At 37.6% G+C, this 19575-nt stretch overlaps 1 protein-coding gene across 3 annotated transcripts in view; it reads right to left on the reverse strand.

The window, feature by feature from the left end:
- LOC129203336 (cadherin-19-like) overlaps nucleotides 1-19575 on the reverse strand; it is a 69760-nt gene that overhangs the window by 6700 nt on the left and 43485 nt on the right. Inside the window, exons 9-12 of one of the 3 annotated variants that reach the window (XM_054817702.1) lie at nucleotides 19010-19146; nucleotides 11224-11345; nucleotides 3513-3630; nucleotides 1146-1397 (exon numbers count right to left, since the gene is read on the reverse strand). In XM_054817702.1, the coding sequence (XP_054673677.1) occupies nucleotides 1146-1397; nucleotides 3513-3630; nucleotides 11224-11345; nucleotides 19010-19146 (629 nt within the window). Of the gene's footprint in view, nucleotides 1-1145; nucleotides 1398-2459; nucleotides 2901-3512; nucleotides 3631-4046; nucleotides 4174-11223; nucleotides 11346-19009; nucleotides 19147-19575 lie in introns of those variants that run through there. The other 2 variants (XM_054817703.1, XM_054817704.1) reach the window with 2 other exon arrangements.

A 19575-nucleotide genomic window follows, 5' to 3' on the forward strand; every position in this document is an offset into this window, starting at 1 on the left:
GCTTTGTTGGCAACAGCTTGAATTTGGTCTTGAGGCCCATGACCATCATCAGTGACCAAGCTGTAATGTCAGTCACTTTGCTTTGGAAAACAAACCTACCCGACTCTATCACTTCGCTTTCCTTCCTGGCCTCAGAAGCTACCATACCTTAACCTCACTAACTCAGACAGGTATGGAGTTTCACAATGGATATTTAGCCTTTGGGGAATGATTAGTACAGTGTGCCTGCTGTTATAATGTGTCAGTGTCATCAAATCACTCATCGAACACTGCAGGAATATCCTTTTGCTGAAAAAAAAAAGGAAACGCATTGTAGCAGCGATAGCTGCATGCTTCACCAAGTGAAAAGTTGTTTCCCTGGGTGCTGTCACCCCAACATGTCTTGCAGCAGCCACAGACCCATGCAGTGCAGGAACAGCCAGCCATGGGTGACTGGTGCGGTTTTGAGCATCGTGTGCCAGCTGTGCATGACCCTTTGAGGAGGTACGAGCACAACTCCTATGCATTTAAACCACTCTCAGAACCACTTTTCTCATCCACAAGCTATCAAATATAATGGAGGTTAATTTGGTGTCCCATGAGGGGGAAAAGGAGATGCCCAACATTTGGAGAAAAGGCGGTCCGAAGATGTAACCTTATTAATTGACAGAGAAATTTCCTGTTTGTTTCTGGAGTTGCTTTCTGAGAGTATCGAATTCTCTTTTTCTTTTATTATTTTGTATTGATCTTAGCTGTACATTTGGCATACCTAAGGCAGAATAAGTAGGGTACTACTCCTTCTAATATATTCTTATACTAGCCAATTTCCTTGCGTTATGCTGTCTTCAGCTTTATCTGGGCTCAGTACAGACTTTGGACCAATACAGACAAGTAGGACTACAAGTCAACCGAAACCAACTATTAGGACATTGTGTCAGAATTCAAATTTTACTGAAAACTGGTGTGTGGGGGGGTGGTGGGGTGGTGGTGTATGAGGAATTCTAGTTGAGAAAACAGAAAAGAAATGAAACATTTAAACATTTGCCTTATTGCATTTTTTCTCAATAGCACAGTACTTCCAGGCTTCCAGTCAAGGGAACATCTTTGTCACTTAATCAAGCCTACTGTAAAAGGAAACAAAGTAATTTCTCCTTACTCATACTTACCTAGGAGTATTAGTATGCAAGCCAAAACAGCAATTAAGGCTTCAGTGCTAAGTCCCATGGCATACATGAAAGCTCCATATCGACAGTAGAGGATGTTAACTTCGGTGTCACAGTCGCAGACAGTGATAGTGAGAGTGTTTGTGCTCGTCAGTGGTGGGGTTCCATTATCCAGAATTAAGATTGGCAAGTAGTAATAAAACTGCTCTTGCCTCCTGAAGCCACTTTTTGCTGTGAAAATTCCAGCTGTGTTGTCTAGAAGATAAATCATTATGCATGATACGCTTTTATCACTTTTTAACAACAACAATAAAACTCCAGTGGAATCTGACCTATTCAAAAACAATGGTACTGTGCAAAGCTACATATTAACAAAGTTAAAGAAGTAAAACCAGACATTGGCATGTGGTGGGGGTTTTGTGTCAATCGTGAATAATTGCATTTATTTTTGACATATGTATTCCAGGGGCAATAATAAAATTTGACCTAGGAGCTCTGTTTTTAATGTTCAGAGCTAAAAAAAATCCCACCGTGTTCAGTACCTGACACCTGCTCAGACTAACTAATTGGTTCTTAAAATGGTTCCATGTAACCAGCTGCTGCCAATCCAGCAGTTCACAGATGAAATATAGACAGTTTACCAATCAAAAGGCTTCAAAAATGTGTCTGGCAGCACACAGAGAAAGCAAGTGGCAAGGGAAAGAAGAGAAAGAAAGGAAAAAATCCACTAAAGTAGTTCTTCTATTTCTTTCCCTGACTCAAAAACGAGAGCTCGCTGAGCTCCTACTGTCTAAATTAGGGAAAAGTTGCTAGAGGCTCTCCCCTTGCTTTTCATTTAACTATTAGTGTTTAGAAAGCAGTTCTGTACAAAACCCAGTAAGCAGCATAAGTTGAGCTTCTGCTTCATATCAACTAACTGAAATCTGAAATTTAGCCCGCTGCAAAACAAATTAGCCATGTCCAAATCTGTGTATAATGGAAAGAAGAAACATCGATAAATATTTACATCAGAATTTTTTATCATGGCAGGGTGAAGTACTGCATGTGTGCATACATGTACGCAGAAGAAAAAAAAAAAAAAAAAAAAAGGAGTGTTTCTACCATTATCTGTATCATACATCTATCCAAACAGTCTACTGGAGTTAACCCCCTCACATTTAAGTTCTTCTAGGTTTTGTTTGTAATTCAGAAGATAACTCTGAGATAAAATGCTTCAGGTCTGTAGACTCACTTTTGGTTTTGCCTAGGACTATCCCAATTCATCCGGCCATTTCTACGAAATGCAGCAGAAAGGGAGAGACTAAGGACTGACCCTACCATGTTGTAAAAGGTGGGTTGGTTTTCTCCCCATCAATAGCTGCCAAAAGGAACTGGATGTATTGCCTTGTGCGTGGCTCTGCTCGGACTTTGCGCAGAATGAGCAAAGGTAGGAACAGTTCGCGGCTTGTACAAAGTTTGACCTTATTGTAACAAGTTATCTCTTCCTGGAACTGAGTGAGAGGTTAATGAAGCTGGGAATTGAAACACATATTAATACATTAACTTTGGAGATATTGAGAGAAGTAGTTTGCCATTTAACACAGTCTGAACTCTCCAAAACTTATTTCCTTTGATTTATTCACCTAGCCAGAACATTCAGATAATTAGCAAAGTCAACAAAAGTAATGTGTGCTTTAGCTGATTCTGAAGAAGTTCTTTGTAGTCTCAGCAGGCTGACTCTAAGCAGCCATCCTCCCTGCAATTCCATCAGATATTGCACTTATGTTTTCACCTCAGACTGGTTTTGCTTGATATCCCTCTATGCCACTCTTTGTAAGAGTCTCACTCAATATCAGTTCTGAATAACATTAAAATACATATACAAGACATTTTACAATGTCATCATTAATCAGCGTATGCAGTTTAAAATATATTAGGAAATAAGATTATATTCATATTTATCAGTGTTTATAATTTTGGTCTTACTGAAATGATGAAGTAACAGACTTGTATTAACAGCAATCATCTCTTTCTGGTGATCTCGTTTCTTAGACACATAGGTAATTTTAACAAGAAAGTTGGTATTTCCCACCATATCTTACATTAAGAAAAATAAAATTTAAGGAATACCAGTGTATTTTTCATCTCAGCATTTTTTCTTTCCCTGAAATAAAACTGTCTTTTGCTATTTATGTTACTTGGCTGAAAAAGTCAAATAAATAAACTGTTCAGTATTACTGAATTAATGTTTTGAAATACACCTCATGACATGTTCATATCTTATAACAACAATTTCTATTTAAGTGGAAATTTTTCTAAAATTGGTGAGGTGAGAATCACTAGAAGCATACATCTTAGAAAGGTCTTAGAGAGCTTCATGAATGACACCACCTTGATTATCTTTGACAGTAAAGCTTGAGTCGTTTGTGGCCTCCTGAGCCAATGAGAAGTAAAAATGATGACCTTCTGCTGAGTCATCTTGATCCACTGCACTGATGCTTTGAATTAGCTGGAAACACAGATAAACAGAATTATTTAAGAATAAAAGTATTTACTTGTCCTTTAAAACATGTTAAACTGTTGATGCTAGAGAAGTGATCTGTGAATATGTATTGAGTGCATGCTATGCAGTCACAAATATACACCTCCCATGCACAAAACAGTCTCATCAAGACTCATATTCTGCTAATACTCTGGTTTTCATCAGTTTAAGAGAGGCAGGCATTGAAATCTTGAGAAAATGTAAAACATTTACTAGATCAAAAGACAAAGGGTAAATGAAATTTTCATAAATGAAAAAGTCATCATATATATAGTGTTTTGTCCTTTTTTTTCAAGGTGAAAAGTATATCATTCTACATTTGAACAAATCCCTCTATACAAAACCCATTTCCTTCCAGCCCACAAACATTGATATCACTCAACTGATATATTGTAGCTCCAGTAAGTGAGATATGGTGACAAGTTCATGTGCTGAATTGTTGATTCTGGATATTACAACAGATTGATTATGGAACTTCTTGGCTGCTTTTTCTCAAGAAAGCAGAATAGCCTTCATTTACAAATATGTCAAACCAGATAGTCGTTGCAAGATAAAATAAAAAAATAACAGTTATCATTCAAAAGAATATCTTTCATGTCTGTAAATAAACCACCACACTGCAGTTAACATAATTAACAATATTTCTCCTTAAAAAGAACTTGTATTTTTTTACTTTTATCAGTAAATATTTAATGATTAATATTTAAATTGATGCAAGCCCACCAACTTTCAGAAAAATATCTGATTTCAACTTGGTCTCTATTTTATCAGTCATCTCATGCCTTGTAGATATTTGTACCCAAGACACTTGAAGCCCCATCTTCCCCCAAATCAGAAAGCATCTGAATGCTGCAAGCAGTGCTTTAAAAGCAAAGCAGTAAGTCAATGGAAGTGACTACAGCCTTCCATCTGTGCCTTTGAAAACTCTTTCCCGATTAAACTATTTTTCAGTCAAAGATCTAAGACTTCAGCACACATTCTTTTTCTTTTCAAGCAAGCTAAGTTTGATGAAATCATCACAGCAGAGTGCAAAATGTGACTTATACAACAGAAGCTTTGTATTCTTATCACTCTGCCCTTTTTATATGTGAAATTTACTTCAAATCTATATATTTTCACTCTACGGAAAAATGAGGACCGTTGAGGGTTTTTTATTGCCACTAATGAGAGGAGTGATTGTTCAGTGATATACCTGGTGACAGCGTACAAAGGATGAAGCTTCTTGAGGAATTTTTTTCCCTTTCCTCAGAGCAAACAAAATAGTTAAGGTGATGCAAATACAGATATAGGCATGCAGGTCAAGAAATCAGTGAAGAGCAATAACTGATGCCTAATATTACCTGATAATAAATCATAGACTTCATTTTTATAAGGGAATAAAGTTCTCAGAATATGCTCAATGTGAACAGCAATAGAGAACAAAACTATATATACAGTCTAAAACATGAACTATGGCACATTTTCATGATAATATTCTGTATTACACCTGAAAAAAATTAAAAAAAGACTATGCTGGCCTTTGCTGATGGTTTGCTAGTAAAATCTCCATGACCGAAGCTGAGCAAAAGCTTTGTATGGATGTACGTCTCTCCACACAAGTCAGGGTCTATCAAGCTGGACTGAATATGCAAAGTACTACAGGAATCTACAAAGATATCTTAGCCATATCTAATCTTTTTTTTTTTTTTTTTTTTTTTAGTTTAGTTACTTGGCAGAGAAGAATTATCTACCTACCAAAAAAACCTCCATTAATTATACATGTGATTTTTATACTTCCAGTTTTCATATTGATTAATAGTTATTTAACTAGGTATTAGCAATGTCTTTGGAAAGTCTATTTGTAGGAGTCTATCATGCTCGAAAATCATAAAATTATTGCAGTTTCAAATTAGATACTGTTTTGTTATTTCATTATTAACTTCCATTAGTTTACATACAGGATGTATTTGCCCATATAAATTTTATCTATATCTGATCCCATCAACATAATTCTGAGGATTATGTGTCTAGCTTAAAAAATCCCCACCTTCCCTTGGTTTGATCTGTACTGTGCTCTTCTACACAAACCTAAGACTCCTATGATTATGCTAAGCATATTCACATGCCTTTAAGGATTCACTCTAGAAGCTGAGAAATATATGGAACATAAGAACAGGGTAAACACTTATTGTTTATTTCTTACTGTATCACTTCCACTAAGATTCAGCAAAACCCAGATGAGTCTATAAAATATTCAGAGAGCAATAGGCAGCTCTGATTTTGCTGACTCTAAAGGAATAATCATGCAGAGAGATAGAAACTGTTTCTATTTTTCTGGTTTCCTAGGCTTTTGTACATCTAACCTAGGAGATTCTAGCCTTTCACGAGGGAAACAGGCATCACAGACTGAAAAACTGCACTTATTGCTTGTGAGTCAAGGTTTAAAAAAACCCAGCATTTTACTGTGTAAACAAAGAAAACAGAGCGAATGATGCGTTGCTTCTGCAAGGTTATAACAGTTGTTGTATTGAGAAGGCTGAAATTTAATTACTGTAAAATTTCTTATTTCAAGTCTCATTAATCTAGAAGCTTTAATAATCCAGCAGTCCATTTGAAAATGTGCATTTCTTTAAAACTGAGATTAATTCACTTGGTTTTTCTTGAAAAACTGATTTAAGTTCATGGTGGGTGGACCTCATTTACTGTTTCTTTCCAAACAGTCTCAGATCACAGATGGGAACAGCATCTGTGGGGTTCCTTTGATAAAAGGTCACCAAAAGATATGGCCTGCTATACTCAACTTCCCCATCCATCTGATTAGTGGGCACTTTCAACTAAGAAATAGAAGCAGTTGGTGAGTCTAAGATATTGGTAACAGCTCTGATCTCTCATTGATAAATTATCTTGTATAGGAGGGAATTTCTGTAAACTATTCTGGCCTGAATGTCTAGCTGACCATTGTTCGTCTTGCAAATAGCAAGTTATGGAGTATGGAGTAGTTGACTACCTGGTAGTCTTGATGAAAATTCATTGAAAAGTTATTTCTTCAACCCCAAGTAGTCTCACTGAACTGGAATTCTGGAGATGTCCAGAAGGAAGAAGAGAGCTGCTCTATTACAGTCCTTTCTGCATCTAAGGGCTTTCTCTCTACCAAGTTCAGCTTAAGGCATTGAATGTCCATCTGGACAACCATCAGTACCATTAATTTTGATGCTAGAGTACTTATAATTTGGAATCCTTTGTGTGTGCTCCCATGCTCAATTATAGTCTTGCAATATAGCATTCCAATTAGACCGATGGAAGGAAGTAGGAACAGATTTGCCACCTCTTTCTTTCTGCTTTAGTGTTTGTTTTGTTTTCAATCCAACGTCCTTCAATAGGAGCCCTGCTGTGTTTTACAGGATGTAAGAGATCTGATCACCCACCTGTTTTGGGAGTACAGATTTTGTTCAAATTGACAGAGGTCTTATAAGTAGTAGGATTTTTATCATTGCTTAATATTGTTTGATGACCATCTGAGTTTAGTGCAGGTAAAAGATTAAAAAGTTCATTACTATAGTCACCACCTGCATTTTCCAGGTAGATCTTCTACCTCAAGACCAAGGTTCTCCTTTTGACTGCTTCTATTTGGTTTTTAAAAAGCAAATTGGCACAATATTGATCTGATTTCTCTGGATCTACTGTAAGATGTTTCAGCTCAGTTATAAATAAAATGGCGTACATGTCAGAAAAAGAATAACGATTATAAAGCTCATGCTATGACACTTAGGTGCTTTTTTATGTTTGTTTGTATATGCTGATAGATTCTTCCTACCTGTTCCATTCTTCTATGAGATAATGTTGTTGAATCATGGTCCGTATAAAACAGAAAAAGGAATTTTCCATGGGCCACTGTGCCCACTGTTTCAAAATGTCACAAGTTACACTCAGTGCATCTGCAGGTGTAGCTTAGAGTAAGAGTCTGCTAGAATATATGGTGCTTTCACAGTTTCATGATGTTTTTATACTTTAAGAGATGTCCTCATTGCTTTTTTCTTTTTAACTTTTTATTTTCTTATCACTACTGCTCAGATGCTTTTTGTAAATGAACACAGCAAGGTGAAATAATAAACACTGGCTTACTACCCCATCACTTCACTTCTCTGCTTTGATTTGTTAGAAAGGATCTGTTTTAGCAAACCACTCATTTTTAACATTAATCATATACCCCTAGAATGCGGTTAAAGATTTCCCCTCTTTTCTACTATTAACATTTCATTATGTAGAGAAGTAATATCAAATGAATACTCTTCACTTTCACCAAAACCGATGATTATTTTTTTATATACTAAGTACCGAGTAAATAAATTTGGGTTTTTTTCTTATCACTAACCCAAAGTACTCTGCATACATAGTCACTTCTTTGGACCTGACAAAAATTACTAAGCAAGCTGCAACATCAAAGTCACTTCTTATGTGATCCCCAAATTACAGGAACACAGAATTTCCAGAATACATATGCATTAGAGAAGACAGCATGAATTCAGAACATAGGTGTATCCAGTGCAGCTTGTCTTCAGCTGAAATCTGTTTCCTGCATGATATGAAGAAAGACAAACATCCACAAAAAGGACTGAACTTACTATGCATGCAAATAGGCACATTCTGGATGGTCACTTGCTTACCTATGATGTAAGACATTTGATATAGCTTACTTCAAACTTTCAAGCTTCAGTTTCAGTCTGAGTTAATCTATCAAGACTTTGGGAATTAAGCTTTCTGGGTCAAATCCACTCTTGCTGGGATGTATCTAGTGATACCTTTGGGACAGATTTGGTGCACTTTGTGTCCTGATAATTTTTATAGAATATTGCCTCTAGAATTCAACAGTTGTAGTTACTGTAAACACATACATAAAGGGTAACTATAAAGAATTAATACCACATTGTGGTCATCATTTACCATGCTACATACAGTTATAAAGTCAAAAGATGCCAATTAAAATGGAATCCTGGGTTTGGATATCTAATTAATATTGTTCTATTTGATCTGATACTAGATAAAGCAGACAAAGAATTTTTTTATAATCTTTCAGAAAATCCAAAACTTCAAAACAAACATTCTTCTCTAGATTGAAGCTACCATTAACTGCCTCTGAGTTTGGATAATTAGGACAACAATCAGTTTTATTTATTAGGTGTTTCGCATTCTTTATTATAGCCTAGTATATGCTAAGGCTATGTAAAAATAACTTATTTGCCACATGACTCTACATTGCTTTTATTGTAAACCAGGCAGACCCCAAGAAAAAAGTAATCTGGATAAGAATATGTATTTTTTGACACTATCTTTCCCTTTGCAGTGCTTTTCCTTCCTTTCCCCCAAACACTATATGCTGAGGGATGCAAATATGTTTTGGAGTATCCCATGAAAGCGGACACAACTCAGCTGAGATGAGGGAAGCAAGTGAATTCCAGAGGTGCAGAACACCTCTGAGAATATCTCTCAGCATATTGTTTCCAGCTAGATGGATAGAGATAGCTACTTTAGACATTCAAATGTGATAGAATATCCAAACAAGCTTTGATCTCAACTCATAACATATAAGCAGATTCCTGAGCTGTTTGGAACTGATTGCAGAAATATGGCTATGATAAAAAGGTATGTAATGTCTTGATTAAGCCCTTCAGCTGTTTTAACTGATTCTTCTGAAATGCAAATCGTGTTATTCAGTGGACAACCAGACCATCTATAGAAGCATTTTTGAACCTGTTGGCTTCCTACTGATGAAAATAACCTTTTTTTTGAGAGAAAAAAAAAAAAAAAAAATAGCACTGAAGGAGATACATCAGCTATTAATTCTGTTTTAAATCATAAACATTGAATAAAATATCATAAACTCTGACTGTGATAATTATGCACTTCAGTAGCAATTTCCTGTGGTTCTTCCTAAGATCATTTGTTAATGAGAAGATTATTTAACATCACACTCATGGTCTCCAAAGGCTAAGTTAAAGATGCCCTTGACTCTCAAATACCTGTAACAATGAAAGAAATCAAAAAGTAAATTAAAAAACCCCCAAACCTAGATTAACATTTTGCCTGTCTCTAAAACAGGAAAAATATCCTGGTCATACCTCATTCAGGTATTAATACGTTAAAAAGGAATAAATCTGTATCCTATGCTCAAAGAGTTTATTACTATTGTTACTACTACTATTCTTTACAGTGCCATTTTCTTCAGTAATTCTCAAAATACTTAAAATATATATTCAATTTGTTATTGAAAAGTAGCCATTAATGAGCTAGAATACAGGTGTTATTTACCAGTAAGGAACTATGGAACAATAAAAACTTTTGGAAATAAATCACTTGGGTCTTTATACTATAGAGAAGTCCAAAACATGGATTATAAATACCCATTTTATAAGCTTCCATATTTAATTCATGGTGTCTTGAAGACAAGGAATATGACATGGCATTTGCTGTAATGACTGTACCTTGATGTGTCAATGAGTTACCCGAAGACCAAAAGAAATGGCTTGCTCCAGCTACCTCTGAACCAGAGATAGCCTTTGCAGAGTGGAAAATTACCAAATGCAGAACAAACAAACCAATAGCTGACTGAGAAATATGTAAATGGATGCAAGAAACTATAAAGAAATTGCTTTTGCTGAAAAGAAAGCTTTATTTAACTGCAGACTAATCAAGGTCAAAGTAAACCAAGCTGGTGTAAAAAAGAAAGGCTCTGTGATTCAGAAATCAAAACATAGCAAAATGTTTGAATGGAACCATCACAGATATCCCAAAGGTCTCTGTTCTATCTGTTCTATGTCCAAAGAATGCTTTAAAGTGGTGAAGAAACATATAGATTTTTCTGTCTATAGCTTTTTGCTGTTGCTTTTTTTTTTGCTTATTTTGTACCTTTTTTTTTTTTTAAATTTGAATATTCTGGTTTTCATTTTGCAGTTTTCTTTTAGACTCCTGCGTGTAGTCTTGCTGCACATTTATTACAGTTTAGGGCTTAGGCTGTAGAACTGGATCACTTAAAAAAACCCCTGTAAATCTGTAGAGGAAAATGGAGAGTCAGCAGTGTACCTGGGGGGTTAGGGCAGCTGACTGATGTGATTCCAGTCGCCTGGGGAGCGAGTAAGAAATGAAAAATCCTCCAGGGAAGGATGCTGGATACCACAATCCCACAAGCTGCCAGCTAGGGAAGGTGTTGTGAGGGCTGTGACTTGAAGATCTTCAGATTTCCACTGAACAAGACCAGGTTTGAATTCAGTTCACAGTAAATGATTTCTAACCAAAGAACACAATGAATCTGGTTTGAACCTGGGCTAAGTCTGGTTTGTCTGGACTATGTTATGCTGTTGCTGTAAATACTAGGCCTAGTTTAACTTCTTTGATGTAACATGAATCAAATCTGTCTTTTATGCTGTTTGTTTTTTTCCAAGTTTCTGTCTGTATTTCTTTATTATCTGTTATGGTTCACAGACAAGAAGATGTATCAATTTTATTTTACAGGGTGAAAAATTCACATCAGTCTTCTGAAATCTAACTTTCAAAGTACAAATATATCAACAGAACTTTCACACTTACCTGGCCAGAAACCGTATTTTCACAAACAAATGTTTCATAATATTTAGGGAATTCCGGTGCATGATCATTAACATCGAGAACTTGGATATACACTTTTGCTTCCGTAATTTTTTCAGGATTTCCTAATGGTTGAAAAAACAAAAAAAATCAGAAGTTATAAATAATATACTACATATTTTAAAGTAATGTAGACATTAAAAAATTGTCTGCAGACAAGAAAATAGTCACTGAGACCTACAGACACATCTTATACTAAAACTTTTTAATGAGTTCAAATATATTCTATACATATAAAAAAGAGAGTGTCTGGTCCTCTAAGGGTATCTGGTCAAGAACCTTATTCAATGCAGCAAGAGTTAATAAGAAAAGGAGGAAGCCATAAACAAGAACATACAGGGGACAAACCTGAGGGACAAATGAGAAGGGAGGGGGTGATGAGAACCAAACCTGGTAAGACACACTAATTGATGGGAGCACTTGAGAGTGTGAGAATGTTTATTCCTGTGAGGTTATCAGATCAGGGACCTTGTCAATTGGGAAACCGAGGGAGAAAAAAGGGAAAACAGAAACAATATAAACCAAGTCACAGGCCTGACAAAGCAAACATCGAGACAATGGCATGAAACAAACTTGATGATAATTGATGGGCTATGCAGAAACCACAGGGCAACAATTCCAGGTAGATCAACCTGGACTTTGCAAGTGATAAGACTGTAAACGAGAGGGAGCCCAGACCCAGAAGGGTGTGGGAATCAGTGGAGCTGTACAGAGCCATGGTGGAGGCGCAGGGAGGAGCAAAGTAGGGTCAGACAGAAAGAGGTATAAAAGAGGCCAGTCACATGTAAAACACTCGTCTGGCTGAGCCCTGTGCCTGATCACCAGTCAATCCTATCATTTTATATCTTATTAAATCTTTTCTTAGCTAGTGCTCTGAATAATCTCACTCTCGATCACTGCATGCGTACGTGTGCTGCTGGGACTAAGCCCCAGCTACTGGTGAGACTGCATATGTGTGAGTGAAAATTGGTGCTGGCTACTGGAGTCAGACAGGAGTGTGGGTGCCCCTGGCCCATGGTGCCAGCTACTGGAGCGATTGGGGGGCACAGGGGATGAGTGTCTGTATCTTACCCAAATTGGGGGGATGTGCGTGGGTCCTTGGGTCCAGACCAGGTGCTCAGGAGGTTCCATGCTGGTACGCTCAGGGAAGACTTGCGAAAGTGGGGTGCATGAGGGACAAGTGTGTGAGTGCTGCATGTTCACCAGCAAGCACTGAGCTTGGCCAGCTGGTGCATCGGGGACCCATGAAGTGAATAAGAAGACCTGGGATCCAGGCAGGGGTGCTGGGTGGACAGAGGGTCTGTGCAGGTACTGAAGGGACTCGTGAGTACATGTGTGCTTGTGAACACCTGGAGACTGTGTGTGTGTGGTGGGGGGGTGTGTGAGTGTGCGCCTGCACCAGTGAGCTTCTGCCTCTCAGCAGAAGAGGAGGAGAGGACTAGGCTGTCTGTTCTTGCAGTTCATGTGAGCCCACTGTCTGTGCCAGTCTGTGTGACGGCCGTATTAGTGTCCTCTGTGTCTGTGTGTGTGTCTGTCCCTGGGACACGTGCTCAGCTTTGATACTGGTTGAGCCTGCAAACAGAAAAGCGTCAGCCGCATCCCTGAGCCTGGGCAGAGGCCTCGGCTTCCAGCAGCAGTGCAGGAGGGTCCCGGGCCGGAGTGCCTGGAGGATGCAGCTGCGCTTTCTTACATCACTTAACATCATGCATACCACAACGATTGGTCACAATCATTTAGGAAATTCTGTTACTCTTCTTCTTCTTTAGTGTTTTGAAATTTTGAAGCTTTGGGAGAAAAATTCACCAAAATTCACATACTTTAAGAATATTTATGCCATTGCTAGACATGAAGAAATTGCAGTGGACATGGATACCCAAGCCTAGCCAAGACAGAAAGCTGAGACTCTGAATTCAGAACAACAGTGCTGTTCTATCCACTGGTCTCCAAACACATTTGCAAAGAAGTCTGATTTTGCCTGGGCACGCCTAAGCATTACTGCTGACCGATTTCCCACACTGAGCTTATAGTTTTGTTCCAAGTATTATTTGCACAACAGGTTTATTTCTTAGACATTTTGTACTCTGTTATACAAGTATACTTTATTACTGTAGCTTTAGATAGAAAATCTACATCAGTATGGCTTATTCCCATGTGAAAAGGAAAATAAACTCTGCTAATATAAGGCACTTTTTACTGCATTTACACAAGATTATATTGCTTTAACTACCTCAGACAAGGAAAAGCCAGACCTAACTACACTAGTTTCATCGTGCAAAAGTTGTGTGTAGACTAGGCTGAAAAAACCTATTTGTTTACGTAATAAATGTTTATAAATATGGCACCTGAAACCAAGGGAAAGGAAGATCTGCAGGTACAGGATTCTCCTCGAGAAACTGGCTGCTCATGGTTTGGGGAGCCATACTCTTCACCCAGTAAAAAACTGGTTGGATGGCCGGGCCCAAAGAGTTGTGGTGAATGGAGTTAAATCCAGCTGGTGGCTGGTCACAAGTGGTCCCCAGGGCTCAGTATTGGGGTAGGTCCTCTTTAATGTCTTTATCAATCATCTGGATGAGGGCATCAAGTGCACCCTCAGTAAATTTACAGATGACACCAAGCTGGGCAGGAGTGATGATTTGCTTGAGGGTAGGAAGGCTCTACAGAAGGGTCTGGACAGGCTGGATCAATGGGATGAGGCCAATTGTATGAGGTTCAACAAGGCTCAGTGCCGGGTCCTCGGGTGACAACATCCCCATGCAACACTACAGGCTTGGGGAAAAGTGGCTGGAAAGCTGCTTGTCGGAAAAGGACAATAGCCAGGTGAATATAAGCCAGCAACGTGCCCAGGTAGACAACAAGGCCAACAGCATCCTGGCTTGTATCAGAAACAGTGTGGCCAGCAGGACCAGGGAAGCAATCGTCCCCCCGTACTCAGCTCTGGTGAGGCCGCACCTCGAGTGCTGTGTTCAGTTTTGGGCCCCTCACTACACGAAGGACATTGAGGTGCTGGAGCATGTCCAGAGAAGGGCGACGAAGCTGGTGAAGGGTCTAGAGAACAGGTGTTATGAGGAGCGGCTGAGGGAACTGGGGTTGTTTAGCCTGGAGAAAAGGAGGCTGAGGGGAGACCTTATCACTCTCTACAACTACCTGAAAGGAGGTTGTAGCCAGGTGGGTGTTGGTCTCTTCTCCCAAGTAACAAGCAATAGGACAAGAGGAAATGGCATCAGGTTGTGACAGGGAAGGTTTAGACTGGATATTAGGACAAATTTCTTCATGGAAAGGGTAATCAATCATTGGAACAGGCTGCCCAGGGAAGTAGTTGAGTCACCATCCCTGGAGGTATTTAAAAGACATATGGATGTGGTGGTTAGGGACATGGTTTAGTGGTGGACTTGACAGTGTTAGGTTAATGATCAGACTTGATGATCTTAAAGGTCTTTTCTAACATAAATGATTCTATGATTCTATGATTCTATACTGAATACCTCCCAGAAGTCCTTCATCTATCAGCACATCAAATCCTCGCTAACCTGTCAAAGCTTTGCCTTCTCCTAATTTAATTTATGACTCTAGTAGACAAGAAGTATCACTGCAACGGTAACATTCACATTAACTTGGACATGTTGTTGGGTAAGGACCATAATGAAGACATTTTTCCAGTGAATAAAATAATCTAAGACATGCTGGGAATACTAAATATATATCAACCTAAATATCTATCAATATCTCAATCTGCTCTGTCTAAACCAGAAGTATGTCACTCACAAGAATATTCTTATAGTTAAAATATGCCTCATGACAGGTGCTAGTTTCACTGCTTTTGACCTGTTCGGAATTCCTTAAGCCATTTTCTTAAATTATTCAAATGGGCCTTTAAGAGGAAAACAAAACATACTCCTTTCTTCCTCACTTCAAACTGTACGGGTTTGGTGTTTTAATGCATAATTCACTAGTTGCTTGAAGCAAACATTTGTTTTCTTGGTTCTTATGGAATCTGTGCTGATAGCTTTGAGTTTTTTGCCAAAGGAAATGGCAGCAAAAGCAACTACCACAGAGATAAAGGGCTAGATACTCAGCAGTTTCACATTGCTGTTCCTCCTGTGAAATCATTAGAGCTGTGCTAATTTACCAAAGCTTATGATCTGTCAGACTCATCTCAAAAATACTTCTTTGTGGGATGACATTTCTCTTGTTGAATTCCAACATCCATAATAATGCAATAGGCAATGAAACAGTGCTCAGCTTATTTTTTAAATAAGCATAAAAAGTAGCACATATCCCTTTTAGAAATAATATCGAGAATGTAGGACTTACCTAACCCCTTTTACTGTAGTCAGAATTGGATGTGTAGGACAGAGATTTGGCTGGATTGGCATTGAAAGGAAAACTTCGTAACACTTATTAGGAGGCAAGGAATACATTTGGCGGCTTCAGTCATATAAAAAGTGACATGGGAAGGACTCAGCTACCTTGACCTATTCCTAACTTGCTTGTTCATAAGATTCATGGATACTATATCGGCTTTAAAGCCTACTCTTTGCTTCCACAAACATTTAGATAGCACCTTCCAGCCTAGAGCTGCCATTCACATCTGTTTTCCTTCATCATATAACAGTTCTTTTTGTATTTGTTTTTGGTAATAATCTTGTTTCTACTTCCTTGCAATGTTTGGGTTGTTGTGTTTCTTTTACTGTTTGGTTATTGGTTTTGTTTTGTTTTTCCCCTCAGCATATGATTAAATGACAAGGAAGAGTATATCTCACATTGCTGTTGGAAGATAACAGTATGGAAGTTTTTAATTTTTCTGAAATCACAGGTGTTTTGTTTTGGGAGGGAGCAACACATTACAAAGCCAGTCTTGGAATCAGTGTCTGGTAAATATTTAATGAAGATTTTGGGTGAAGCAGAGTGACTCCTTTGGTTGCAATTGAGGAAGATGGTAGGCAACACTTATTTTGTCTTTTGTCCCTTACATGGAAAAATAGTTGTCAGAATTTTAATACAGCTATTGTACTCATATCCCACATTAGACTAAAGACCTTTCAATGAGCAGAAAATTTCTTTGTCATAATCCCCATGAGAGAGATCAGAACTTGAAAAACAAGGTCTGGGAGAATGGGATATCAAGTGCAATATCTTGGATCAGTGTGAAGAATGAAGTCGATGCTTTAATTACTAGGGACCAAAATTAATAACTTGCTTATTTTGGAGCTGTGTGAAAAGAAAAGCAGTGACCATCTCTAGATACAAAGTAGAACTTAATACTTGCAGTGGATTAATGAAAGCTTGACATTGTCATCAGCTGGCGAAAGGAAACTTGTAGTAATAATAATAATAACAGTAATAACGGGGGGTGTTTATAATTTAAGTTAAAGCAAATTACTTTCTAAAGGAAATAGATATGGATTTTTTTTTAAAGACTAATATAAAAACTTAGAAGCCTGTCAACAAGTGTATATATGACCAAAGCGGGGTGACAATTAAATACTGAATTAACGATATGAGCCATGACTGAAACCCTCAAAGAGCTATAAGTTCTGTAGTAATGTAGTAGGTCTGGAACCCATTATAAAAGGACATCTGCAAGATCCAGTGAAAAAAATACTGTTGGCTCTTGTGGGTAAGTTTGCTGGTAGTGCACTTTTCCAATGTGCATATAGAGAAATGAGGATCAAAGTAAGCTCAAGCCAATTGCTACCATTGGGAATCTTTTCTGTCATCTATAGTTCAATAGAGAGAAAGCTGAAGCAGATATTCCTCTTCTAAATTAATTAATTGTCAGTCAATTATCATCTGTCAGTAAATCAGTGTTAAGTAAAGCTGATAACTTAAGGATTTCTTACTTTCTTGCATGGTTAGAATGCTGCTATTTATGCTTCAGCCTTGTACTAGGTGAAAGGCGATTACAACCAAGTGAAAACTGATCAAAGGAACCTCATTTCTCTTGAGTTAGAACCATTTTAGGCATAAAGTGGAATAAGACTCAACAGATTGCAGGTTCCGACTGTTTGCATTTAAGGTCCAATGAATTAGATCTGGTTCTGGGTACCTTTAAAATATGCTGTCTCAACGGCATGAGGATAGGATGATCCACACCACAGGTCTGTAATAACAGAGGCAAGCTCCTCTTACTAACCTCTGATCCCTGTCATCTCAATGGAGGCAAAAGACTTGTGTCCTGTATGAATGCCAGGACATCAATAGGCCCTTAGGGAGGTTGCTGTTGTAATGCAGTTTCAATACATGTCTCAGCTGCAATGAACATCTTGTGTGGATGAACTCTAATGGCATTTTGATTTGGCTTCAGTGGAGCCACAATGTCATCCACCAAATGTCTCATACACACAGTGTATGTTATGACTATATTTCAGGGAATAAAATGCTACTAGTTCATAATATAAATCATTTCAGGTATACCCAGACCAAGGTGACATAACTTCAATGCTTTTGAATGTAATGTTATAGACAGTGACCTTATCATCATTAAAGAAATAAAGAATAAGAATATGAAGATAATGAGGGCTCGGTTTCTCTACAGTAACGTTCATTACTGTGAAAGACTCGCTTTCTTTTGCTGCAGGAGACCCTTATTCATTTGTAACATTTGGTTCGTTCCTATTTTATTGTTTAACTAAACAGAAAAGTCCAGACCAAAGTCATCCTGCTGTGTTTCCATAGTGCTATTCAAGTCATGACAAAAATATGCCAGAGATCAATTTTACCAACACCTGCCAGCTGCCCAACAACATGAGAAGTAGAATACATTCATGCTTAAAAACTCACAGAGAAGCTGAAAAGGAAGGTAATACTATCAATTCCCAAACACAAAATAAAGACTTCAATGAAAATGGCTACTGACTATCTTGTATTAAACTTCTAGCAGTAATATTCTACATATATACAGGAAATGTTCCCTTTTGGGAACAGTGCAATTTATGAATACGTGTTTAAAGTAGTCTTAGCGATAAATAGCATTTAACTGAGATTCAGGATTGAAAAATCATGCTAAAAGTATTTGGCAAAACCTGTCTGATTTATCGATTAGATTGAAGTTTCATATGTTTTTTCTCCTTCCTGAGGATGGATGTGATTATTTTTAAATAATATCCCAATAATCTTGTTAAACTGTCTTATAAATCAGTAGCTGTTAATTTTCTAGAGTGTTCCAGAGTTAGGGCAACCAGATCATCAAAAGCACGAACAGAGGCAATTTGCATTTGACTTTCAAACAAAACTGACAGGTGAAATCTATATAAGGGATGCTTCACAGATTTAATTGTCACTGAAGAGAAGTCTAGCTGATTTAGGCCTTACATTCACAATTAATTAGAGCCACAGGTTTCTGACTGGTGTTAAATTAGACCCCGGCTAATTTCACAGTATTCAAAAATCTGGTGTGAAATTAACCAGGGTCTAATTTAACATAAGATCTTGCACTGCAGGAGCAATTCATATGCTTCAGTGTAACTTGAAAGCGTTACAGTCTCGATCCTATTACAATTTCCTTTCTTTTTTTATAAGGTCATCTTTTATGAAAGAGCACAAGACCTTGGAGCTCAAATACATTCTGCTTCTATTTAACTAATCATTTTAATAATGCTCCTTAATGTAGCAAGCAACAGTAATATAATGAGAAAGAAGCACATATTCTCCACTTAAAAGAAGGCATATTCAGAGGATAATTACAGTTCACAGTATATAAAACACAGCGTTCCTTAAATTTCTTACTCACTTGTTTCTGTGGCTGTAACAGTTATGTTGTGCCAAGAAGCTATCTCTCGGTCCAGAGGTTTAGTTGTAATGATTGTTCCATTGTGTTCATTGATGCTGAACAATCTCTTTAAATGCATGCCGTGGACAATAGAGTACCTGCACCAAAAAAAGTAAAGAGATTCCCTAATACTGAAATGTTCCATCAGAAGCAAGGACATAGAAAGCTATTGTAAGTTGAGAAAACAGAGCTATGCATATATACATATAAATGCGTGCTGCAACAACTCAGAAATCATGAAAAATGTACACTTATAAACATTTAAAATTCACTGCTGCCAAGATCAAAGCTCTTCTTTTTATAAAACTAAATATGTCTCAGATCTATATTAATGTGAACTGAATCTGAAATGCATTATTCATTCTTAGTTCTAAGTCAGGCTCACAGCAGGTGAATGACTTCGTTGAAAAGAAACAGCAAAAGTGCCACTTGTGAAATGAATAACACTAACAGCTAAGTGGAGGTATATTGGCAAATCTATTTTATCATTGCTGACATGCTCTGATGCTAAGGGAATGGACATTATA

This window comes from Grus americana, chromosome 2, assembly GCF_028858705.1.
Source record: "Grus americana isolate bGruAme1 chromosome 2, bGruAme1.mat, whole genome shotgun sequence".
Lineage (NCBI taxonomy): Eukaryota > Metazoa > Chordata > Aves > Gruiformes > Gruidae > Grus > Grus americana.